Source organism: Monodelphis domestica, chromosome 4 (assembly GCF_027887165.1).
Source record: "Monodelphis domestica isolate mMonDom1 chromosome 4, mMonDom1.pri, whole genome shotgun sequence".
In the NCBI taxonomy this organism is placed as follows: domain Eukaryota; kingdom Metazoa; phylum Chordata; class Mammalia; order Didelphimorphia; family Didelphidae; genus Monodelphis; species Monodelphis domestica.
The window spans coordinates 422,303,677-422,329,492 of NC_077230.1; the positions used below are offsets into that span (position 1 = coordinate 422,303,677).

Genomic DNA, 25,816 nt, shown 5'->3' on the forward strand with positions numbered 1-25,816 from the left:
GTCGGGGGAGAAATGGCACCCAACTCTGGGCATGTCGGAAACTGACGGAAACTCAGGATTATGAGTTTAATCAATAATGACTGAGTGATATGCCTCCCTTGGGCCAGGTCCAAGTCTGAAGGGGGAGACACGGTCCCACCCTCAGGAAATTTCAAATATGGAGAGAAATGAATTGTACCCTCAGGAAGCCCCTACTGTGAAGAAGGAGACAAGGGCCACCCTTGGGGAGCTCCTGATCTGAGGGGTGCTGACAGTCCCATTCCTCAGCACGAGGTCCCCATTGTGGAAGACAGGACAGACAGACAGACAGATACATGGAAGAACACCCACAGTGCACTTGGGAAGAACGAGGTGAGCAACTTACTTGAGACCTGCAATTGGACATCCAGTGTCTCCGTCTTGCCCTGCAGGGTGACGGTCTTCAGAGTGTAGCGGCCAGTGTCTGTGAGGTTTAACTTCTGGATGAGCAAGGAGCAATTGGCAAAACCCATCTCCCTCCCGGTGTGGGCTGGCCCTGCGATCCAGTTTCCCGAGGGCAGCTGGCTGAGGAGGCGGTTGGGCTCGGAGGCGGTCCCTCGGTACCAGGCGTAGACCAGAAGATCCTTGGGATAGCCTTGGACAGACAGGATGACGTCCTTCCCCTCGGTGGGCTTGGAAGGAACGGGCACTATCGTCATGGCCGAAGTGGCGACTGAAAAGAGAGAGGCATCGTCAGCATCATGAGGAGCAGAGATGTGGCTTCTCTGGTCTGTGTCGGCTGCGATGGAGCCCAGTGTGGGGCTGGGCGATGGGAGAAGCTTCGCAAAATTTTATGCAAGGGAGGAAAGAGACAAGAGGGAGAAAGGGGAAGAAGAAAAGGAAAGAAGAAAGGAAGAGATGCAGGAAGAATAGAAGGAATGAAAGAAAGAAAGGAGAGAAGAACGGGAGGAAGGAAGGAAAGAAGGAAGGAGAGAAGAGCTGAGAAAGGAAGATCTAACAGAAAAAAAGAACGATTGATTGACTGACTGACTGACTGTCAACCATGCTATTGCCACCTGGTCACTCTATCCATTTGCTGATGCCCTGGTCTGAGTGCCTGCCCCATGGATGGAGCCCTGCACTGGGCATGAGGAGGAGAAATGGAGGAAAGAGGAAACAGGTTGAGGAGGGGATGGTGGATCCCAAAGATGAGGACTGTGTCTTCCCGAAAGACTAGGGGCTTGCTGAGGATGGGGGCCGTGTCTCCCCCAGGTGTCCAGAGACAGAAGTCGAACCTGTCCCTTCAGTGTGGGAGCTTCTTGAAGACAGTGGGGGCATGTCTGTCTTCCAGTGGGAGCTCCCTGAGGATGGGGGCCGTGTCCCCCCTTCAATCTGGGAGCTCCTTGTGGGTGGGGGCTGTGTCTGTCCTGTCCTGTCACTCTGGGAGCTCCCTGAGGATGGGGGCCGTGTCCCCCCTTCAATCTGGGAGCTCCTTGTGGGTGGGGGCTGTGTCTGTCCTGTCCTGTCACTCTGGGAGCTCCCCGAGGATGGGGGCCGTGTCCCCCCTTCGGTCTGGAAGCTCCCTGTGCATGTGGGGCTATGTTTCTCTCATTGGTCTGAGGGCTTCTTGAGGATAGGGGCTGTGTCTCCCCCATCAGTCTGGGGGCTCCCTGAGGATGGGGGCCGTGCCTCCCCCATCGGTCTGGGAGCCCTCTGAGGATAGGGTCTGTGTCTCCCCTATGAGATTGGAGTCTTTTTGGAACGAGGAGACTGGGTCTCCCTCAATAGACTGAGGTCCCTCCGAGCCGGGGACCATTTCCTCTTTCCTCCATCTTTCCCCCTTGAACCCAGCACAAGGGGGTACTGAGGATTTAGGGGTAGGTGGGCAGCAGTAAATCTCACTAACTGGATGGCTTTCCATTTACCTTGAATTCAACCAGATGAGCTTTCCCCCATCTTTACCAAGTTCTGCCTTAGTCAGGAGGGGACCTTCTGAGGACATAGGATCACAGGATTTCAAGCTGGAAGGGACCTTAGAGATCATCTTGTCCAAGCCCCTCATTTGACTGAGGAGGAAACTGAGGCTGAGAGAGCTGAAGTGACTTGTCCAAGGTCACCCAAATAGTAGGAGTCAGGACTCAAACCCAAGCCGTCTGACTCCAAATCCAGTGCTTTTCTCAATCGTCACCATGTCCATGCCATTGCTTCCAGGCAAGTTGGCTACCAAGGGTGCATCTTTGGCTCTTTTCAGGACCACTTACCTCTGGGGACCCAGAACCCATGTCTGGGGAAACAGCATCCACCCTTTGGACAAGACCCACCAAATGCAATGGGATGATCCTGCCAGTTTTCTGCCCACGGTATTCTCCAACACTTCACCAGAGATGTTCTCTTGGGAAGGAACTGATGGTGAATGAATGAGGCCTGAAGGTACAAAACCACAGTCCCTGAGGGCCGACCCCCCTCCCAAAGGAGCCTGGGAGTCTCTGAACCATGGCCACTCAGTCTGCTCAGGTGCCCAAAGCCCCAGGAGCATCACAGCCAAAAGGATGCAGGCCAATAGCGAGAATCACTGCTTGACCGGCTTTTTCCCAAAGTCGCTGTCAGAGGTCTGGGAAACCTTCAATCTCATTCATTAACAGGGAATTACTGAGCTCAATCAGCCTCAGAACACAGAGCACGGGATGCCCAAGCTGGATGGGATCTCAGAACCATTGATCATGGGTACTGGAGGTAGAATGGGCCTTAGAACATAGGCTATTAAAGATGGAAGAAATCTTAGAACACTGGATGCCAGGGCTGAAAGAGACATTAAATGCCAGAACTAAAGGGAAGCTTAGAACCAAGAATTCTAGAGGAGGATGGGACCTTAGAACACTGAATGGAACGGGAACACAAAATGTTTGGAACTAGAGGTCATAGAATGTAAGAACCCAAAGGGATCTTCAGGGCCACTTGCTCACCTTTGGTCTTAGAATCAGTACTGTGGATTGGTTCCAGGACAGAAGGACGGTAAGGAGGAGGCAACACCCCCTTTATTTAGAGGAGAAAAGATGGGGTCCGGGGGTGGGGTCTTCTATCACCTCACTTACAGAGCCCCTTAATGGCAGGAATCTGTTTTCTGAGCTCCCATCTAATACTCTTCTGATGGCCCCAGACTCCCTGGCGACTCTTTGACTCAACTATTGACTGATAGAATTTATCCCGGCTCCTGTGGTCTGGACCAGACTGGAAAGGGCCAGGCAACTGGTTCTCGGGATCACAGGAAGGCTTCTTTGAGGCCATCAGGACTAAAGCCCTTGCTTTATGAGTCTGGTCCAAGTCTGAGTCGTCCAGACAACGGCAGCATCTTGTCCAACGCCATCTAGTCTAATCGCCTCATTTGAAAGGGAGGGAAACTGAGGTCTGCTTAGACTGGCCAGCTGGTTGACTGGCTTTCTCACTTTGTCAAGGCTCCTAGGTGGGAGCTATCCCTGCTGAGATCTCGAGTTCCCTCCGATTCTATGGTTTTGCCACCCTTTCGAGGGGCTGGGATCTCCCTGCTGTCAGCTACCCCAGTGGCCCAGTCAACGCCACCCCACCCCGTATTCTCTTACTTACCCATGGGGCAAACCTGTGCCTGAGAGATGAAGGGGGCACTGGGGCCAGGGTGACTCACCCAACATCTTGACCAAGACTGATGCCGAGCCTGTGAGCTCGGTTATGGGGTTTTTGGCAATGCAGGTATAGGTCCCTTCCTTGTCCTTTGTCATCCCCGTGATGTTGACAAAGCTGGTGGTGCTCTCGTGGGTCCGCCCATTGAAAGACCATATGTACTCTGGGTCTGGGCAGGACCTGGTCACGCACCAAAGTGTGAGAGACGCGTCCAATTCCACTTTCACCGTGCAGCCCGTCTGGGAGGCCGATTCCTGGATAATTGTTACCCGATCGGGGCCATCTTGGGAGAAAGCATAGAGAGAGGCCCGAAGGAAAGTAGTGGGGCTGGGGAGGGAGGGGAATCTAGGGCTGGCAGCTGGGCACAAGGGCTTAGCCGGGAAGTCTGGCCCCCATTTGGGATCAGCCACTGACTCCCTGTTGCTCCCTTGGGCACGAGACTTCTTCTCCTATCTATAAAATATATCTGACATGCTCTGTTCTAAGGACCCTTCTAGCTCTGCTGCCTTATGTGTTGACATCCCCTCTAACTCTGACATTCCCTGTTCTAAGCCCCCTCCAGCTCTGACATTCCCTGTTCTAAGCTCCCTCCAGCGCTGACATTTCCTGTTCTAAGCCTCCTCCAGCTCTGACATTCTGTGTTCTAAGCTCCCTCTAGCTCTGACATTCCCTGTTCTAAGGATCCCTCTGGCTCTGCTGACCTACTTTCTCAGGTCCTCTCTAACTCTGATATTCCCTGTTCTAAGTCTCTTCCTAGCTCTGACATTCCCTGTTCTAAGGACCCTTCTATCTCTTCTACCCTATGTGTTGAGATCCCCTCTAGCTCTGACATTCCCTGTTCTAAACCCCCTCCAGCTCTGACATTCCCTGTTATAAGCCACCTCCAGCTCTCACATTCCCTGTTCTAAGCCCCCTCTAGCTCTGACATTCCCTGTTCTAAGCTCCCTCCAGCTCTGACATTCCCTGTTCTAAGTCCCCTCCAGCTCTGGCATTGCCTGTCCTTAGTACTCTCCCAGCTCTGACATTCCCTGTTCTAAGCCCCCTCCAGCGCTGACATTCCCTGTTCTAAGCCCCCTCCAGCGCTGACATTCCCTGTTCTAAGCCCCCTCCAGCTCTCTGACATTCCCTGTTCTAAGTCCCCTCCAGCTCTGGCATTGCCTGTCCTTAGTACCCTCCCAACTCTGACATTCCCTGTTCTAAGCCCCCTCCAGCTCTGACATTCCCTGTTCTAAGCCCCCTCCAGCTCTGACATTCCCTGTTCTAAGTCCCCTCCAGCTCTGGCATTGCCTGTCCTTAGTACCCTCCCAGCTCTGACATTCCCTGTTCTAAGCCCCCTCCAGCTCTGACATTCCCTGTTCTAAGTCCCCTCCAGCTCTGGCATTGCCTGTCCTTAGTACCCTCCCAGCTCTGACATTCCCTGTTCTAAGCCCCCTCCAGCGCTGACATTCCCTGTTCTAAGCCCCCTCCAGCGCTGACATTCCCTGTTCTAAGCCCCCTCCAGCTCTCTGACATTCCCTGTTCTAAGCCCCCTCCAGCTCTCTGACATTCCCTGTTCTAAGTCCCCTCCAGCTCTGGCATTGCCTGTCCTTAGTACCCTCCCAGCTCTGACATTCCCTGTTCTAAGCCCCCTCCAGCGCTGACATTCCCTGTTCTAAGCCCCCTCCAGCGCTGACATTCCCTGTTCTAAGTCCCCTCCAGCTCTGGCATTGCCTGTCCTTAGTACCCTCCCAGCTCTGACATTCCCTGAGCCCATCATGATGGCTTTCTACATCCTTCTTTGGCAGCCTGGGTCTGGCAGGGGCAGAAGGCAGGCGGAGGGTCTCAGGGAGGGAGGACTCACAGTACACTGTTAGGTTGACGGGGTCACTGCGGCTGACACTGACAGGGTTCGAGATCTCACACTGGTAGGCCCCGGCCTCTTCTCTGCGGACATTGTGCCGAACCAGGATCCGGTTGTCCGGGGTCAGCCCCAGACGACTGCCGATGGGGAGCGCCTCCCCATTGAAGAACCAGCGGACGTCTCCCGTGCTGGGGGTGCTGCAGAGCAGGTGGATGGTGTCTCGGCGTTCTACCAGCTCGGTGCCATTGGCCAAAAGGAGAGGTGGGGACAGGATCTCTGTGGGGAGAGGCAGAGGGGGAGGGGACTGGACACCACCTAGCTGGTGCCCTGTCCCCTAGCCCCCGGCTGCATGACATGGTTAGAAATGGCAGGAGAGGAGGCTGGGAGAAATTCACATATGGCAAATCCAAACAAAACCTGGCTTCACGGAGAGAGCACTGGACCCGGAGTCAGAGAACCTGGGCTCAAATCCCAACTTAGCCACTTAGGACCTGTGTGGCCTTGGGCAAGTCACAACCTTTCTGGACCTCAGTTTTCTCACCTGTAACATGAAGGGGTTGGACTGGACAATCTCTAAGGCCCTGTCCAGCTCTAAAACACAGGATGCTAGTATCCCGAGGCAAGGGGTGCTGATGAAGAAAGAGAGGAGGAGGAGGAAGAAGAGAAGGAGGAGGAGGAGGAGGAAGAGGAGGAGGAGGAGGAGGAGGAGGAAGAAGAGAAGGAGGAGGAGGAGGAGGAAGAAGAGAAGCAGGAGGAGGAAGAGGAGGAGGAGGAGGAGGAAGAGGAGGAGGAGGAGGAGGAAGATGCCAGCAGAAGGCCTGGCCAGGGGGACACTCTCACCATGGACTAGGAGGTGGCCATAGGCAATGTCGGTCTGGAACTGCTTGTTCAGGGTCTGCAGGATGTAGCTGCCGGAGTCCTCAGGGACCACATCCCGGAGGTTCAGACTCCCGTCCGGGCGGACAGCTTCGCGGCCCGTGTAGGCTGGCCCAGGGGTCTCGTCAGCTGTACTGATGATATAGCTCAGGATGAGGTGGGCCTGGTTGAGGTTCGTCCCTCGGTACCAGTTGTAAGCCAGAAGCTCCCCTGGGAGGCCTCGCACCAACAGGGTGACGTTGTCGCCCTGGGCTGGTGGCTCCGGGATGACTAAGATGTTCAGCAGGGCTGGGGCTGGTGGGATCCAGGCCATTAGAAAGACAGCTGGGAGAAAGGGGAAGATGAGGGTGAGTGCCAAGAAATGACAAACTCCTGGTGGGCCTTGGGTAGGTCAAATCCTGTTTGAGCCTCAGTTTCCTTATCTGTCAAATGTCTTCAGTGCACTTTATGGCCTTTCCCAGCTCTGGTGATTCCCTGTTCTAAGACTCCTCCCAGAGCCACCATTTCATAAGGCTCTTTCCAGCAATGACACCCTCCGTTCTAATGTTCCTTCTGGATTGGGCATTCTGAATCAAATCCTAAGGTCCCTTTCCAATGCTGACAGCCCATGTTCTAAGGTCCCTCCTTGCTCTAAGGTTTCTCCCAGCTCTGACATTCTACGTCCTATCCACCCTCTCCTTCTCCATTCAGGGACAACAGTTCAAGATCCCTTCTAGTTCTGGTGTTCTGTGTTCTCATCTCTGATATTCCATGTTCTAAGGCTCCTTCATTCTCTGACAGAAATATGGAGATATCTGAGGTCACATAGTCAGTCCTCTCCTTTTGAATGAAGAAACTGAAACCCTTAATAGAGATCATTTCCCCCCAAAGTCACACTGGGAGTAAGTACTCTTCTATGTTCTAAGTTTTTTCCCAGTTCTCAATTCTGTGTTCTAAGATTCCTCCCAGTTCTGACATTATATGTTCTAAGATTTCTCCCAGTTCTGACATTCTGTGTTCCAAGATTCCCTCCCAGCTCTGACACTGTTCTAAAGTTCCTCTGACCTCTGAAATTCTGTGTTTTAAGGTTTCTCCCAGCTCTGACATTCTTGTTTTAAAGTCCCCTTTCAGTTATTACATTTAATGTTCTAAGATTCCCTTCCAAATTTGACATTCTGTGTTCTAAGATCCTTCCCAGATCCCAGTTCTATGTTCTACGGGATCTCCAAGCTTAGAATTCCTTTATTCTAGGATATCTCTTGGCTTACACATTCCATGTTCTAATTCTGATATTTTATCTCCTAAAGTCCCTCTCAGCTTTCATTTTCTAGGTTTGTTCTGTATCCTACTTTCCTTTTCAGCTCCAATACTCAATATTCTAAGGCTCCTCCTAGCTCTAACATTCCATCCTCTAAGATCTATCCTTAGTCTTATGTTCTAAGGCATCCCCCAGCTCTGACATTCTGTCTTCTAAGGCTCTTTTCAGCTCTAACACTGTATTCTAAGATGCTTCCCAGTTTTAGCATTCTATGTTCTAAGGTCCTTTCCAGCCCTGACATTCTGTGTTCTAAGACTCCTTCCAGCTCTAACATTCTATGTTCTTAGGTCCATTTTAGCTCTGAAATAGAGATGTTCCCTGTTTTAGAGTTCCTCCCAGATCTGACTTTCTATGTTCTAAGACCCCTTCCGGCAATGGCATTCTATGTTCTAAGATCCTTTCTAGATCTAAAATTCTCTGTTCTAAGGTCTCTCTCAGCTCTGATATTCTTGGTTCTAGAGATCCTTTCAGTTTTCACATTCTAGGTCCTAAGGCTCTTCCCAGGTTGGAAATTCCCAGTTCTAAGGGCCCTTCTAGCTGTGCCATTCTAGTCAGACATTCTAAGGGTTCTTTTGTGCTCAGCAATCTCTTCCAGCTCTGCCATTCTGACCACATTAGGGTCTCTGTTTGGAGGTTTGAGTGGTAGCTCTGGTCAGAAGAGTGAAGGAGAAGGATCAGTGGACAGAAAGATATGCTGGTGGCCTAGAATCAGAGAATGTAAGAGCTGAAAGAGCCCTTAGAGGCCACTGAGCCCCCACCTCAGGTTGGACAGGAAGGGATTTCCCTACTTTCCAAACAAGGGGATGTGACTCACCCAGGGTCACACAGCAAGTGAGCAGCAAAGGTAGGCCTGGGAGCTAGGCTTCTTGGTGCCCCCATTCTAATAAACTTTCCCTTCCTCTTCATTGTCTGCATTCCCCTTGCTATGAAAAGGGAAGGGGCAGTGGCTCCAGTCTGGACCTGGCTTGAGATGCCCTCTGCCTGGGTACCAAAGGCCCCTTTAAGACACAGCTGTGCCTTTCCTCCACTCCCCACCCTAAAACTTGCTATAGTCTTTGACTCATGCCTTTGCTGAGGATGTGGGAGCCCCCACCCCCTCTCAGCATCAGTGCCCCTCTCTTGGAGTGGGGAAGGACATGGAGGGGAAACTGAGGTCTCCTCTCTGGCCCTTTGGGGGCGTGTGTAGGCAGGTGCATGTGTGTGTGCTGGGGGGGTCAGCAGCGGGCTGCTGTGGTCTCTCACCTGTCAGAAGAAGCCCCTTCCAGGGCCCGGAGCCCTGTCGGTGGGGGTCCCAGCTGCCCCAGGGCAGTGCCATTTGTCACTCCCAAACGGAGACCTGGAAGCCTGGTGCTGGTGCCCGGGATCTTGTGGAGCCCCTGAGGTGAGCGCTGCTGGTCCTGACTCCTCTTGGGTCTGGGGCGGGATCTGGGAGGGAGTGGCCACTTGGAACGTGGGGGAGATCACCTGAATTTGGAGGGATCGAGTCACCAGAAATCTGGGTCTCGGCTAGGGCACCTGGCCTGTGCGTGCCAAGGGCGGCGAAGGGGCCCTGCCCTGCCCTGGTCCCTCGGGGGAGGGTGCCTGTGCCTTTCTCATTGTTTCTCAGGCACCAGAAGGACAAGCAGGCCAGAGGCCAGAGTGGATGGGGCAGGAGCAGGGGGCACAGAGGGGAGGATTTCAGGACAGCTCTTACTGAATTACCTGGCCTCTTCAACCAACCCCTTTATGTGCTTAGAGATCATTGGGGGACAAGAAACCAAAGACTGTTGTCCTAACTGGAAGAGGGAGGGAGGGAGGTATGGAGTGATGGAATGAACTTTGGACTGGGAGCCAGAAACTCTGGAGTCAGGAGACCCGGCTGCCAGCCCTGTTTCTGCCTCTGCCTCACCGAGTGACCTCAAGCCCTCTCTTTGCCTCAGTTTCCCTCCATGTAAAACGACGGGGCTGGGCTAGACGATCTCTCACGCCCATTGTAGCTCTCCTGTTCTGCCATTCTGTGACTCTGAGAGGCAGTTCGGGGGCCTGCTTTCTGCCCACCCACCCGAAAGTCTCTGTAGCTCTGGCTGCCATAGGATGGGACCAGACACATTTGGATCCAAGAAGGCTGTCCCCCACCTCTGTGTTGGCACCGTTTGTAAAGCAAAGGCTCATCTCCTCCATTCCCACCTCCCGCCCCATTTCCAGGCTTCTTATGCCCCCTCCCAATCCCTCTTACTCCATTTACTCCTCCAATCAGGGTCCCTGAAGACCCTCCATTCCCAGACTCCGGGCACTTCCCCTGCCTGGCAGGGCCTCCCTCCTCATGTCTGCCTCCCATCTTCCCTGGCTTCCTTCAAGTCCCAGATAAAATCCCACCTTCTCCAAGAGGCCTTTCCTAATGGCCCTTAATGCCCACACCTTCCCTCGTGGGTCTTCTCCAATTTATGTCTCCCCTGTTAGGCTTGATGCTCCTTGACTGCCCTTTGGACCCTGACTCTTAGCCCGATGCCTAGAACAAAGGGGGCAATTAAGGGATACCTATGGACTGACTGACAGATGTTCCCCAACATACATCCCAGGTCTGAAACTGTGGGATGTCAGGGCTGAGAGGGGTCTTAGAACAGGGAACATCAGGGCTGAGAGGAGTCTTAGAACAGAGAACATCAGGGCCAGGAGGAATCTTAGAACAAGGAATGTCAGGGCTGGGAGGGGTCTTAGAACAGGGAACATCAGGGCTGAGAGGAGTCTTAGAACAGAGAACATCAGGGCCAGGAGGAATCTTAGAACAAGGAATGTCAGGGCTGGGAGGGGTCTTAGAACAGGGAACATCAGGGCCAGGAGGGTCTTAGAACAGAGAACATCAGGGCCAGGAGGAATCTTAGAACAAGGAATGTCAGGGCTGGGAGGGGTCTTAGAACAGGGAACATCAGGGCCAGGAGGGTCTTAGAACAGAGAACATCAGGGCCAGGAGGAATCTTAGAACAAGGAATGTCAGGGCTGGGAGGGGTCTTAGAACAGGGAACATCAGGGCTGAGAGGAGTCTTAGAACAGAGAACATCAGGGCCAGGAGGAATCTTAGAACAAGGAATGTCAGGGCTGGGAGGGGTCTTAGAACAGGGAACATCAGGGCCAGGAGGGGTCTTAGAACAGAGAACATCAGGGCCAGGAGGGTCTTAGAACAGAGAACATCAGGGCCAGGAGGGGTCTTAGAACAGAGAACATCAGGGCCAGGAGGGGTCTTAGAACAGAGAACATCAGGGCCAGGAGGGGTCTTAGAACAGGGAACATCAGGGCCAGGAGGGGTCTTAGAACAGAGAACATCAGGGCCAGGAGGGGTCTTAGAACAGGGAACATCAGGGCCAGGAGGGTCTTAGAATGGAGAATATCAGGGCTGGGAGGGGTCTTAGAACAGGGAACATCAGGGCCAGGAGGGTCTTAGAACAGAGAACATCAAGACTGAGAGGGGTCTTAGAACAGAGAACATCAGGGCCAGGAGGGGTCTTAGAACAGGGAATTATAAAATCCCCAAATTTGAGAGCTCCGAGGGGCCTCCACATCTAAACTAACCCAAAGGAGTCTTGGCCAGCACATACCCTCGGACCGTGGGGGCAGCCCACAGCCTTTGAGGCCTCCCCTTCCACCCTGGGACAGCCTTGCTGACCTCGGCCCCAGTGTCCCTCTCCTTCTCTTCCCCTCCTCTGGCTCCTCCTCGCTCTGGCCCCTGGGGCCAACAAAACAAGCCTGATCCATCCTGCACATGACAGGCTGTCAAGTCCTTGAAGGCAGCTATCATGTTCCTCTTGAGTTTTCTCTTCTCCGACTCCTTCCCTCAGACCTCATATGACACGGACTCAGTGGGGATCCTTCCCCATTCTGGTTCTCTTCCCCTGGCCAATCTCCAGCTTTTGGCTTATCGACATCCTTCTTCTACTGGTGCCCAGAAGTGAACACAATCCTCCAGGCGAGGTCTGGTGAGGGCAGAGGACAGGGGGGCCGTCACCTCCCTCTTCCTGCAGCCCAAGATCCCATTGGCTGCTTCTTCCCACAGCTAACTTCTGTTGGGCTTGGAGTCCACTGAGACCCCCAGATCTTTTTCAGAATAACCACTGTCTAATCATGACAATCCTTATATTTGTTTGATTGATTTTCTTTTGTGCCCAAATGTAAGGCTTTGTATTTGTGCCCACTGCATAATTTCATCTTTTAAGACTCAATCTAAGGCTCTAGTTGATGGAGATCTTTTTTGGATCTTGATTCTATCATTCAGTGTGGGTGTTCCCTACCATCCTTGTGCCATCTGCAAAAGTGATCTAGGCCTTTATCCAAGATGTTGAAAAAAGGTAAAATGATCTGGAGCCCAGCGCAGACCCCAGGGGCACTTCTCTGCATACTGTCAGCTAGGCTGATCTTGAAATCTTGGACCCTAGCACATCCAAACACTTTTGGGTGCTCCTGATTGCATTATTGCCCAATCTGCATGGCTCCATCTTTTCCACAAGAATGGCAGGAGGTGAGTTTTGCTGAGAACCAGGGAGCTTAGAGCCACAACGTCCCCCTAATCTACCAGTTTAGCAGGGGAGGATGGGGAGAGCCACTGGACCCCTGGCCAAGTGACCTCCCCAAAAAGGAAACGCCTGCTGCCAGCCAGGGTGGCACCTTCTCTGAAGCTTAGTCTGGGACACTTGTTTGGAGCCCTGACCAGGGAGGGGATTTTCCCAGCATTCTATAGCCAGGATTTGAGGCTCAAGTCTTGGGGTGAGTTCCGTATGCATGGGTACTTTTTGGGTACTAGAGGTACGAGTTTAGTAAGCTCATCCACAAAGCAAGGGAGGCTGACTTGTCACCACTGCTGTCCTGTCTAGACTTTTACCAGTCATCTCTTTAATGATCCATTCTAGAATCTTCTCAGGAATAAATCCACTAGAACATCAGAGCTTAGAGGAAAAGTAGAACAGAGAATGCCAGAGCTGGGAGGACTCTTAGAACAGGGAATGCCAGAGCTGGAAGGACCCTTAGAACAGGGAATGCCAGAGCTGGGAAGGCTCTTAGAACAGAGAATACCAGAGCTGGAAGGACCCTTAGAATAGGGAATGCCAGAGCTGGGAAGGTTCTTAGAACAGGGAATGCCAGAGCTGGGAAGGTTCTTAGAACAGGGAATGCCAGAGCTGGGAAGGCTCTTAGAACAGGGAATGCCAGAGCTGGGAAGGTTCTTAGAACAGGGAATACCAGAGCTGGAAGGACCCTTAGAATAGGGAATGCCAGAGCTGGGAAGGTTCTTAGAACAGGGAATGCCAGAGCTGGGAAGGCTCTTAGAACAGGGAATGCCAGAGCTGGGAAGGTTCTTAGAATAGGGAATACCAGAGCTGGAAGGACCCTTAGAACAGGGAATGCCAGAGCTGGGAAGGTTCTTAGAACAGGGAATGCCAGAGCTGGGAAGGCTCTTAGAACAGGGAATGCCAGAACTGGGAGGACCCTTAGAATAGGGAATGCCAGAGCTGGGAAGGTTCTTAGAACAGGGAATGCCAGAGCTGGGAAGGCTCTTAGAACAGGGAATATCAGAGCTGGAAGGACCCTTAGAATAGGGAATGCCAGAGCTGGGAAGGTTCTTAGAACAGGGAATACCAGAGCTGGAAGGACCCTTAGAACAGGGAATGCCAGAGCTGGGAAGGTTCTTAGAACAGGGAATGCCAGAGCTGGGAAGGCTCTTAGAACAGGGAATGCCAGAACTGGGAGGACCCTTAGAATAGGGAATGCCAGAGCTGGGAAGGTTCTTAGAACAGGGAGTGCCAGAGTTGGGAAGGCTTTTAGAACAGAGAATTTCAGGGCTGGAAGGACCCTTAGAACAAGGAATGCCAGAGCTGGAAGGACCTTTAGAACAAGGAATGCCAGAGCTGGAAGGACCCTGAGAACAGGGAATTCCAGAGCTGGGAGGGGCCTTAGAGTGTCTAGTACAACCCCTGATTTTCCGGTACTGAGACTCCTCCGGATTACCCATTAATCAATGGCAGAGGTGGGGGGGGGTCTCTAGGTTCCTGGCTCCCTGGGCAAAGCTGCAAGAATGCCATTGGTGGGTTATTTTGACCACGACCATGCTAGAAGGCTAGAAAAGCCTTCATTTCCAATGTCTCCGGTTCTCCTCTTTCCCAGGGGTCTGTGACACAAAATTTCAAGATGGCTAAAAGAAAACTGAAGCAGTTAAAAAAAATCAAACCTTCAATGGAGGCTGACTGTGTATGCTATAGTGCACACCCATTGGCCCCTGCTACTGCAAAGAGGGCAGAGGGGCAGCTGGTGAAGGAGTGGATAGAATGCTAGGACAGGAGTCAGGAAGATCCGAGTTCAAGTCCTGCCTCACACACTTCCCAGGTCTGTGATCACAAGCAAGGTATTTCAACTGTCTCTGTCTCAGTTTGTTCACCTGTAAAATGGGGCTCCATCTCCTCTGAGGGTGGTTGTGAGGGTCAAATGAGATGATCTCTGTAAAGCACTTGGCATAGTGCTCAGCACCCAGGAAGTGATAGATTAGTTTTGTCTTGTCTTGGATGACACCCATGTAGTCATTATGATCACACTGGGGTCTTTTTTTCCTATTTACATTGTAACTATGTCAGAGCCACTGGATGGGGCAGCTAGGTGGTACAGTGGATAGAACATGGGCCTGGAGTCAGGAAGACCTGAGTTCAAATCTGACCTGGCTGAGTGATCCTGGGCAAGTCATTTTATCCTGTGTGCCTCGGTTTCCCCATCTGTCAAATGAGCTGGAAAAGGGAATGACAAACCACTCTAGGATCTTTGCCAAGAAAACCCCCAAAGGGGTCGCTATGAGTTTTTGGACACGACTGAAAAACAACGGGATGACAAGAACCATCCATGGGCATCGACGACTTTATTTCCGCCTCTTTGCTCCCAGGAGGAGGGCTGCTCTGGATAATGTGGTGTCTAGGAGGCCTCTCTCCCTCAATAACTTCCTTGTAGCCTGCTGGATGTCTGGTCTAAGGGGACGGGCGCTCTGGCCATTGCCAGCTGCTTTCACACAATGGACAGAAGGCAGAGGCCGCAGCTCTACTCACAGGGCATTCGTGTGCCCGTCAGACATGCCAAGGGAGCTTTGAATTGGAAACTGGAGGAAAAACTCGAACCCAAAGCCCAGCTAGCCCGAGGCAGCGGCCCGTGTAATGGTGCTGCTCCCCGGCGGACACTTGGCTCCCCAGGCCACGTTCAGCTCCCACAATGGCCCATTGTCCCAGCTGGGGACCTCAGCTGCCCCAGCGCTTGGGCCCTGCCTCGTGGTACACGTGAAGACAATGGGCCACCCCAGGACAGATCCCGGGCTTTCAGCAGGAGAGGAGACCAGTCAAACAGGATCCATAACCGCCTCTCCCTTGGGACGCCCCAGATCTGGTGACCGAAGGAGCCGGGTGGAACTTTTCTGCCCTGGGGCAGAGGACTGGACGATCTGACCCCCAGCCGAGGGCCAGAGCTGTTCCTGGGAATCTGGGGGCTTTTTGCAGTTGCTGAGGGGGTGGTGGGACACACAGCCTTACCTAGAGAGCAGTTGTGAGGGGAGGGACCCCTTAGAACCCTTAGAGAGCCCTTTCGTGGCTTCATAGGTCAGAGATTTCACACTGGAATTGAACTCGGGGACCATCTGGACTGAGTTGTATCATTTTACAGAGGAGAAAACTGAGGCCTTGGGAGGCCAATTGCCTAAAATCACACAAGTAGTTGGCATCAGAGGTAGGATTTGAATTCAGGACCTCTGATAGTTTTTCCACTGTTGCCTATTCTCTTTCCAGCAGGAAGGGATGACATTACCAGAGAGATGCCCCTCCTTTGGGACAACTAATAGGTGGTTAGTGGTTGGAGCTGGATCTGAAGTTAGGAAGACCCTGAGTTCAAATCCAGCCTCAGACACTTAGTAGCTGGGCAAGTCACTTAAAATCCCAATTTGAACTTCAGTGTGCCTCAGTTTCCTTGACTGTAAAATGAGGCTTCCAGGATCATTGTGGGGGTCAGGGGAGATAATATCTGCCAGTGTGCTAACACGGTGGCTGGCACACGTAGGCGTTTGATAAATGCTCATCTCCTTCCCCCAGAGGAGGAAGCGGAAGTCTTAAGGAATGTGGGACGTCAGGTGGAAAGCAGGAGGGTCGCAGCTTGCCATCCCAAGTCCCAAAGGTCAGGGCAGGGAAGGTCTGTTTGCCCCCTTGGCAGATGTCTGGCTTCCCTCTCCCAGCTTCCCTCTGGATTTCTCGTCCTCTGAGTCCGGACAGTCGGCCCCCAGGCCCCCGCCCTCTCAGCATCATCTCCGGGGACAAGCCAGAGGGTAGAGAAAGTCTTGTTTAATGAGGACTGAGACACAGGCAGGGGAGGAGTGGGTTGGTCCTTGGTCATGTCCTCCCTGCCTCCTCCCTGCCCAAGCTCCATTCTCTGCAGTAGAGCCAGACCTGGAGCTGTTTCTGGAAAGGCTCTTTCCCAGCAGTAGTCCTGGCTTTGGCCACTTCCTGGAGGTGGGGTTCTCAGGTCAGGCAGTGGGAGCAAGTTGGCAGTACGGAGCAGGGTCTGGGTCCTGGAGCTCCTGGGTAGAGAGCTAAAAAAGTGAGCTCGGCTAACATCTGGGGAGCGTGGGACACCCTGATTGAGGCAGGGAGGAGGTCAGGGAGAGACCGGCAGAGGGAGAGCAAGGAGGGGCAGAGGGAAGAGTCAGAAATGCAGGATGAAAGAGAGTCGGCTCTATGGCAGTTTGTCTGAAAAAAGATCTGGGGGTCTTAGTGGACTGGACTTATTAAGAGTCAGTAGTAGGTGCTATGAAAGCTCAGGTGGCATTAGGAGAGGGTTAAATGGGAGGAATGAGAAAGTTCTAGAGCCAGTGTCCTCTGCCTGCTCAGCCATTGTCTAGAGCTTTGTGGTCAGTTCTGGTTTCCAGTTTAAGAAGGATGTTGATGACCTGGGCAACCAAGAGGGTGAAGAGTCTTTGGTCCATATGCCATCTGAGGACCCACTGAAGGAAATCAGGATACTAAGCCTGGAGGACCGAAGAGTTGGCAGGGGACACAAGGGCTGCTTCAAGAGTTAGAAGGGTCGTCCCCTTGGAGACGGATTTGACTGTCTGACCCCCAAAGTAGAACCAGGAGGGGAGGAAGTCACAAGGAAGCCAATATGGACTTGTGGTCAGGAAAAGCTCCCTAATGATGAGGCTGTTCTAAAGTGAAGTGGGCTACCTGGGAAGGTAGTGATCTCCCCCTCCTTGGAAGTCTCCAAGAGAAGACCAGAGGACAAATTGACTGGCATGCTGGAGAGGGGATCCTTGTTCATGCAAAGGATGAACTAGATAGCCATGAAGACTCTTGCCTAGTTCTGAGATTTTAGGATTCTGATACCCTCAATTTGAGCCTCAGTTTCTTCCTCTGTAATATAACAGAATTGGACTGGATCATCAGAAAGATCCCTGATATTCCTTGTTTTAAGGTTCCTCTCAGCTCTGACATTGCCTGTTCTAAGATTTCTCCCAGCTCTGACATTCTTTGTTCTAAGGTTCCTCTCAGCTCTGACATTCACTGTTCTAAGGTTCCCCTGAGCTCTGACATTCTCTTTTCTAAGGCTGCTCTCATAACATTCTTTGTTCTAAGGGTTCTCTCAGCTGTGACATTGCCTGTTCTAAGATTCCCCCCAGCTCTCACATTCTCTGTTCTAAGGTTCCCCCCAGCTCTGACATTCTCTGTTCTAAGGTTCCCCCCAGCTCTGACATTCTCTGTTCTAAAGTTCCCCCCAGCTCTGACATTCTCTGTTCTAAGGTTCCCCTCAGCTCTGACATTCTCTGTTTCTAAGGTTCCTCTCAGCTCTCACATTCTCTGTTCTAAGGTTCCTCTCAGCTCTGACATTCTCTGTTCCATGGTTCCTCTCAGCTCTCTGACATTCTCTGTTCTAAGGTTCCTTCCTCTCAGCTCTCACATTCTCTGTTCTAAGGTTCCCCCAGCTGTTCCTCTCAGCTCTCACATTCTCTGTTGTAAGGTTCCTCTCAGCTCTGACATTCTCTGTTCTAAGATTCCCCCCAGCTCTGACATTCTCTGTTCTAAAGTTCTCCCCAGGTCTGACATTGCCTGTTCTAAGGTTCTCCCCAGCTCTGACATTCTCTGTTCTAAAGTTCCCCCCAGCTCTGACATTCTCTGTTCTAAGGTCCCCCCCAGCTCTGACATTCTCTGTTCTAAGGTTCCTCTCAGCTCTCACATTCTCTGTTGTAAGGTTCCTCTCAGCTCTCACATTCTCTGTTCTAAGGTTCCCCCAGATCTGACATTCTCTGTACTAAAGTTCCCCCCCAGCTCTGACATTGCCTGTTCTAAGGTTCCCCCCAGCTCTGACATTCTCTGTTCTAAGGTTCCTCTCAGCTCTCACATTCTCTGTTCTAAGGTTGCCCTCAGCTCTGACATTCTCTGTTCTAAGGTTCCCCTCAGATCTGACATTCTCTGTTCTAAGGTTCCCCTCAGCTCTCACATTCTCTGTTCTAAGGTTACTCTCAGCTCTGAATTCTCTGTTCTAAGGTTCCTCTCAGCTCTGACATTCTCTGTTCTAAGGTTCCTCTCATCTATGACATTGCCTGTTCTAAGGTTCCCCCAGCTCTGACATTCTCTGTTCTAAAGTTCCCCCCAGCTCTGACATTCTCTGTTCTAAGGATCCTCTCAGCTCTGACATTCTCTGTTCTAAAGTTCCACCCCCAGCTCTGACATTCTCTGTTCTAAGGTTCCTCCTAGTTCTGACATTCTCTCTTCCAAGGTTCCTCTCAGCTCTGAGACATTCTGTGTTCTAAGGTTCCCTCCAGCTCTGACATTCTCTGTTCTAAGGTTCCCCCCAGCTCTGACATTCTCTGTTCTAAGGTTCCTCTCAGCTCTGACATTCTCTGTTCTAAGGTTCCTCTCAGCTCTGACATTCTCTGTTCTAAAGTTCCCCCCAGCTCTGACATTCTCTCTTCCAAGGTTCCTCTCAGCTCTGAGACATTCTCTGTTCTAAGGTTCCCCCCAGCTCTGACATTCTCTGTTCTAAGGTTCCTCTCAGCTCTGACATTCTCTGTTCTAAGGTTCCTCTCAGCTCTGACATTCTCTGTTCTAAGGTTCCTCTCAGCTCTGACATTCTCTGTTCTAAGGTTCCTCTCAGCTCTGACATTCTCTGTTCTAAGGTTCCCCCCAGCTCTAACATTCTCTGTTCTAAAGTTCCCCCCAGCTCTGACATTCTCTGTTCTAAGGTTCCTCTCAGCTCTGACATTCTCTGTTCTAAGGTTCCCCCCAGCTCTAACATTCTCTGTTCTAAAGTTCCCCCCAGCTCTGACATTCTCTGTTCTAAGGATCCTCTCAGCTCTGAGACATTCTGTGTTCTAAGGTTCCCCCCAGCTCTGACATTCTCTGTTCTAAGGTTCCTCTCAGCTCTGACATTCTCTGTTCTAAGGTTCCTCTCAGCTCTGACATTCTCTGTTCTAAGGTTCCCCCCAGCTCTAACATTCTCTGTTCTAAAGTTCCCCCCAGCTCTGACATTCTCTGTTCTAAGGATCCTCTCAGCTCTGACATTCTCTGTTCTAAAGTCCCCCCCCCCAGCTCTGACATTCTCTGTTCTAAGGTTCCTCCTAGCTCTGACATTCTCTCTTCCAAGGTTCCTCTCAGCTCTGAGACATTCTGTGTTCTAAGGTTCCCCCCAGCTCTGACATTCTCTGTTCTAAGGTTCCTCTCAGCTCTGACATTCTCTGTTCTAAGGTTCCTCTCAGCTCTGACATTCTCTGTTCCAAGGTTCCTCTCATCTCTGACATTCTCTGTTCTAAGGTTCCATGTTCTGTATTAAAAAGCAAAACAAAGCTTTAGCTTCTGTCTTACTATAAGTTCTAAGACACAGGAGTGGCAAGGACCAGATAATGGGGGTTAAGTGACTTGTCTGGAGTCACACAGTTAGGATGTATCTGAGACCAGATGTGAACCCAGATCCTCCCAACTCCAGGCATGGGGCTCTAGCCACTGGACTACCGAGCTGCCCCTTCGTATTCTGTATTTTAAAACCCCTTAACTTCGCTCTGACGTGTTATGCTGTCTGGGCCCCTTCCACTGTTCACACTCTGTGAGGCTGAGAGATCTGGACAGGAGGAGATGGAGGGAGATTCAGAGCTAGAACGTAGAGGAACAGACCCAGAACCCCCTGCACTCCCAGAGTTCCTGTCCTCCTCCACGCGTCCCTCTCTCTTCCCTGCACTCTCCCTCCTGCCCAGCAGATCTTCCCGTCACCCCACCCTCCTCCGCCTCCGTCCCAATACCTGGTAGCGGTGACCTTCGGCCTCCTGGTTCCTGGTTTGGGGCTGGGCACGGATAGAGCACAGGTAACTATGGGGCATTCCACCCGCCCCCTAAACACACGGGCCCAAGCATTGATCTTTGGCCCCATCTCCCTGGTTACTACAATCCCAGCACTCGTGGGCAAACTCCCTGGGATGGTTTGTCTCTCCCCAGCTAAAACCTTTGACCCGTGGCCTCGCCCTCCTCTTTGATCTGTGACCTCCCATCCCTCCCCAATTTCCCCCGGAAGGACCTCAATGGCTTGATGAGAAGAGACCTGGCCTTGGCTGCGGCTTCCTAATCTTGCCTTTCACTGACTCCCTGACTCCAGCCTTGATTTTCCTCATCTGTAAAATGGGGATTATCAGTCATGCCCTGCCTCCCTGGCTGGATGCTAAGGTCTCATCCAGGAATGTGCTTGGGGAGTTACAAAGCTTTTATACTTTTTAAAACTCTTACTTATCATCTTAGAACTGATACTAAGTCTGTTCCAAGGCAGGAGAGTGGTAAGAGCTAGGCAACGGGGGTCAAGTGACTTGCCTAAGGTCACACAGCCAGGATGTGTCTGAGGCCTGATTTGAACCCAGGACCTCCTATACAAAGCTCTCTTCAGAGTGGGGTGAGTGTAGGGGAAGGTGCCTAGGAGACGAGGGGAGAGAGATACTCACTGAGTCTGGGGTCAGGTTTGGATTGATGATCCCTGTAACACTTGTCGGGGCTATCAGGATTCCTGGAGAATGAATCACCTCGTAGATGTTACTGCCATCTGGGGTGGGGGGAGACGTAGGGGGACTCGTTCACTCACTGCCTGTCCAATGGGGAGCTCAGAACCTCCGGGGACAAAGCTGCAAGGCGCCCCACCCCACCCCCACCCCCACTGGTCCCTGGCCTTACCAGCCCTGTGTTTCTGGCACCCGTCTCTTCCCGGTTCTGGTTTCACTGTTATGTTCCTGGAAGAAGATCAGAGGATTCCGGTTGTCTTGGGCTGGTCAGATCCTCTTCTAGGGTAACCAGTGAGGAATCTGGGGCCCAGTGAGGATAACAGACCCACCCAGGATTTCTCGGTGGCCCATGGAAGCCTGGGGCATGGGTGTGCCACCTGCCTCCCTGCCACCCTATGGGGAGGGTGAATTAGTGTCCTCAGCCCGAGCCAGAGAGGAAGGGGTCCGGGTGCGATAGAGGGGCCGGAGACCAGGGTGGCCGGGGAACAGCTGGAGGAAGAGGGCTGCAGACCGGAAGGGGGGACACGTGGGTGTGGGTGAGCCTCATGGTGGACTCTGAACCGGAGCAAGAACTGTGGAGGGCCGAAGCCTGGGTCTTAGGAGGAGGGACTAGCACCAGGGGACAGAGGAAGGGAAAGCTCCAGCTTCCCGGAGGGAGGTTTCCTCTCGATATGAGGAACAACTTTCTGGTGCCCCGCAATGGAACGGGCTGCCCCAGGACGTCGTGAGCTTCCTGTTAGTGACTGTTCAGGCGAAGCTTCCAAGCTCGCCTCTCCTGCATGGGGCAGAGGTTTCTGCTCTTGCGGGAGGTGAGCTCTAAGGACAATGTAAGATCCGTAGCCTCATCTAGAGCCGAGCAGACTCGGACGGGACTCTACCCGGGGCTCCGGATCCTCCAGCCTCTGGACACCATGAGATAGGCCAGGCCGCCGCCTACGATGAGGGCCCCAAGCCCCACGCAGCCGAGGACAATGGCGACCAGGGTCCCCGAGTTCACGGCGGAGGAGCTGTGCTTCCCCGACTGGTGTTTGTGAACAGGGCTGGCCTGGGCCCTGTCGTTCTCTGAAAAAGAGCGAGAAGATCTTGCTAGGCTTGGCAAGGGTGTCTGGTCAGCCCTCCCCAGGGCTGGACCGGACGCCTCTCTCCTCTGCTGATGGAAGTGGAAGTCTTTCCCCTTCCTTCAGCCTCAGTTTCCTCAACTGTAAAATGAGGGGGTTGGACTAGATGAGTCCTAAGTCCCTTCCACCCCAGCTATATTATTAATGACTTTTGGGAAGCTTATTATACATTTTCATATTGCTTTCAGAAGTAGAGGCGGCTAGGCGGAGAGAGTGCTGGGCCTGGGCTTAAATCCAGCCTTAGACGGATTATGAGTCACTTCATCTCTGCCTGACTCAGTTTTTTCAACTGTAAAATGGGATCGTATTAGAGCCTCTCTCCCAAACAAGATGTGATCTATCAAGTCCTTCGTCCAATGCCCAGCACACAGTAGGAGCTACATGAATCTGAGCTCTTCTCTTCACTACCAAGACTGTCTGTCTTGGCCAGGTTTCCTTCTGAACCTTCTTCTTGTTCTTTCCTAAGGCAACACAACCCCTGGCCCTTCTCCTCCCCCATGGCCCCCCATCTCCAGAGAAGAAAAGGGAAGGAAAAGCTCGGTGATCTTTGTAATGAATAAGCTGAGGCCAGGCTAAGTAAGTCAAATAAATCCAGATACTGTCCAGGTTGAAGAATTTGGCTCTCATTCTCTATCTCAGAGCCAGTAACTTTCTGTCAGGAGGTGACTGTAGCAGCTTCAGCAACCCTGACTTACAAAGTTCTAAGGCCCCTACAGCTCTGATATTCCCTGTTCTAGACCCCTCCTAGCCGGGACATTCCATGTTCTAGACTCTTCCAGGCTCTGACATTCCTATTCTAGGCCCCTCTTAGCTCTGATATTCCCTTTTCTAGACCCATCCTTGCCCTGACATTCCACATTCTAGGTTCTTCCAGGCTCTGATATTCCCTATTCTGAAGGCTCTTCAGGCTCTGATACTCCCTGTTCTAAGATTACTCCCATCCCTGACATTCCCTGTTCTAGACCCCTCCTAACCCTGACATTCCATGTTATAGGCTCCTCCAGGCTCTGATATTCCTATTCTAAAGGCCCTCTAGCCTCTGACATCCCCTGTTCTAGGCCCCTCCAGACTCTGACATTTTCTATTCTAAGGTCCCTTCCCAACCCTGACATTCTATGGTATCAGTTCTAAGGTTCTTCTCAGCTTTGAGATTCTATATTCTGCATTCTAAGATTTGGCTCAGAAGTGACATTTCCTTTCAGCATCCTGACCTGTGAGTCAGGGGCCTTGGCTGTAGGGGAATCACATCCTTCCTGTGCCTCAGTTTCCCCTGATATCAGATGGAGAAGGCAAGCTGAGAGTTTCTGGCATTCTAATTTAAAGTTGGACTTTCAGTTGCTGATTGGAGACCTTTACTTCTAGCTCTCTTCCTGAGGCTGTGCTTGGGGTCCAAGGGCAGGGCCATGTTTCTTTCCTTAGACCAGGGGCTCCTTGAGGTCTGATCTGTGTGCCCCCTCGACTCAATGGAAGGCTTGTGTCTTGCCCCTTGTCCCAAGCTGACCCACTCACCTATGACTTTGAGCTCAGTCTTGGCCCTCATGATCCAGGATGGGTTGAAGGTGATGCCCACTTGGTAGATGCCACTGTCTGTGAGCTGGACATGGCGGAGGAGGAAGGAACCATTAGGAAACCCAATGATGTTCCTTCCCTGTAGGGCATTCCCATTCCTCTGGGGCCTCGGGAGGCCTGGGAAGTAGGAGAAGATCATGGTGCTGCCATCAACCTCCTCTCCTTGGTACCAGTTGAAATCCTTGATGGCCGCTGGGACACCATGAACTGTTAGAAGGACATCTTGACCCTCCTGGGGTGTCTCGGGAATCTTCTCAATCAGGAGACCAGCCCAGGCCTGCTGGACAGTCCACCAGGCCAAGAGGGAAGCTGTAAGAGGGGCAGAGAAAAAGTTATGGAGGCCAAAGTCCCACCCTCCTGAAGTGGAGTGGAATGGATGCTGAGGACAGTCAGGGAGGTCTGGTCTCTGGGATGTGGGCCGATGGGTGGGAAATGGAGTAACAGCATCCTAAGCCTTGTGTTCCTGGGACCCTGGACCTATCTAGTTGGGCTGATCTTCTTCTTGTCCCTTAAAATTAGAGATTAATTAAAAGGCAGAGTAGGAAGAGCTCACAGGAGATGGGATGCCAGAGCCTGGAAGACTCTTAGAATAGGGGATGTCAGAGCTGAAAGGGTTTAGAACATAGAATGTTAGGAACAGAAAGGAACTTGCAATTTCCTGGAAGTCAACAAGTATTGATCTAGAGCTTGCTGAATAAGCCATTGTAGACACAAAGCTGAACAAGAAACCATCCCTGCCCTCATGGGGATTAGAATCTCCCAGGGGATGCCGCAGAGTGGTAGAGTGGGACAGAGTGAAAATGGCAAAAGAATTATTAAGAGAAGAGCTCAGCTGCCTCCCTGGGTTAAGAGGAGGAAACTGAGGCTCTGAGGGTTTGAGTTTGAGTGAGAGGAAGAGAGGGTAGCTGTCTGCCCGTCTCTTCCCTCTTTCTCTCTACTCTCAGGGTGTCTTGGCTCCACTGGGGGCTTTTCGGCCTCTCTCTGGGGTCCTATTTATATGACATGAGGATGAGTGTCCCAACCCTTGTTACTTCTAGTGTCCCACCCAACCAGCATAGATAGCCAAATTCATCACACGCGCACACACACACACACACACACACACACACACACACACACGTTGTCTCCTTCTCTCTGGGTCCTTGGATAATATGTCCCTTCCCCTCTCTGGGTCTCAGTTTATCCCTGTGCAAAATGAGGGAGTTGGGCTAGCTCCTTCTAGCCCAAAGTCTTTGGATCTGCCCTTCTCCCATCAGCCCTGGGGGACTCCCCTCTCACCTGTGAACATGAACTCCTTCCAGACCCAGCCTCCTCCGTGGAGCAGGACCATGGCTCTTCCTGACCCTCCAAGAGGCTGCTACTGCCCTGGGTGGCCAGTCTCTTCTAGAACGAGGGGAGGAAGACTTCCGCTGAGGTTCTGTTTCTCAGCTACCTCTCAGCCAGTCTAGGGCCAAAGGGAGATAATGGCCTCAGGGGAGGCACCACAGAGGGTCAAGGCCAGTAGGCTGTTGGGCCTCGTCCTGCCGCTGGTCCCTCTCAGTCCTCTCCTGTGGTCTTCCCACAAACAAGAAGGGGAGGGGACCAGGGAACCAGAGCCTCCACTCCCTAGGGCTGGTCTGGCTCCTCAGCTACCAGACTAACCTGTTCCCCGAGTCTGGTGGTGACTGGAGTGCCTAGGGAACTTTCTGGGGCTTCCCCAGGCCCTTCTAACCCAGATCTAGGTTCTGGGACTCCAAGCCTTCCCCCTTGAGGGATAGCCATCCTTATCTGGGGATTAAATTGAGAGCTGGGAAGGACCTTCCAGGATATCTAGTCCAACCCCTTCATTTTATAGAGGAGGAAACTGAGGCCCACCTAGCAGTTCAGTGACTTGCCCAAGGTCCCACAGCAAATACATACCAGAGTTGGAATATGAACCTGTGCCTTCTGGTTCCAAATGAGCCCTTTTCATGATTATTTCACTCTGTCAGCTGACATCTCCCTCCTGGCTTCAAATCCCTCCTCTGGATTCTAACCAGGCAAAAGTGAGGAGGAGGTGGCCTCCCAGATCTCTGGGTGGTGATTAGTCTGTGCTAATTCATGGATCATGGAATTGAGGCAACTCTGAGGAGCCCAACCCCAAAGATGCCTCCTCCCCAGGCTCTGAACTACTCTGGAACACTACAGCTTTTGTTCCTTCTATCAGAGGTGAGATAGATTCAAGTGCTGCTCTGCCTTCAGTGACTAACCATGGAGTGCCATGGAGCACAGTCATTTGTGTCATGGGAAGGGATCCTTCTTCCTTTCTCTAGGGCTTAGCACAGAGCCTCAGCACACAGTAGGTACTTAATATGGGCAGACTGCCTGGTGTCATTTCTTTTATAAACTGTGTCAGAGCCAGAGAGCAAGCTTTTAAACACATATGGCATTTAATAAGAACAGAGAAATCAGTAGGTGATTGAATGAATGGAAGGATGAATTAATGAATGATTAGATGAATGAATGGATGAATAAATAAA

The 25,816-nt window shown here is 52.1% G+C and overlaps 2 protein-coding genes across 2 annotated transcripts; both read right to left on the minus strand.

Annotated features, from left to right (window-relative positions):
• Positions 1–206: 206 nt before the first annotated feature.
• On the minus strand, positions 207–3,523 carry LOC130453957 (carcinoembryonic antigen-related cell adhesion molecule 16-like). The gene has a single exon (XM_056796372.1). The coding sequence runs from the start codon at positions 675–677 to the stop codon at positions 264–266; it is 414 nt and encodes a 137-aa protein (XP_056652350.1). The 5' UTR covers positions 678–3,523; the 3' UTR covers positions 207–263.
• On the minus strand, positions 2,624–25,809 carry LOC100023563 (CEA cell adhesion molecule 16, tectorial membrane component). The gene is made up of 11 exons (XM_056826215.1): positions 24,597–25,809; positions 23,259–23,627; positions 21,510–21,693; positions 20,804–20,859; positions 20,578–20,675; positions 19,891–19,932; positions 16,152–16,182; positions 6,276–6,652; positions 5,453–5,786; positions 3,617–3,895; positions 2,624–2,685 (listed from the first exon to the last, which is right to left on the minus strand). Exons 1-11 carry the CDS (start codon positions 24,646–24,648, stop codon positions 2,624–2,626), a joined length of 1,884 nt encoding a protein of 627 aa, XP_056682193.1. The 5' UTR covers positions 24,649–25,809.
• Positions 25,810–25,816: the final 7 nt, after the last annotated feature.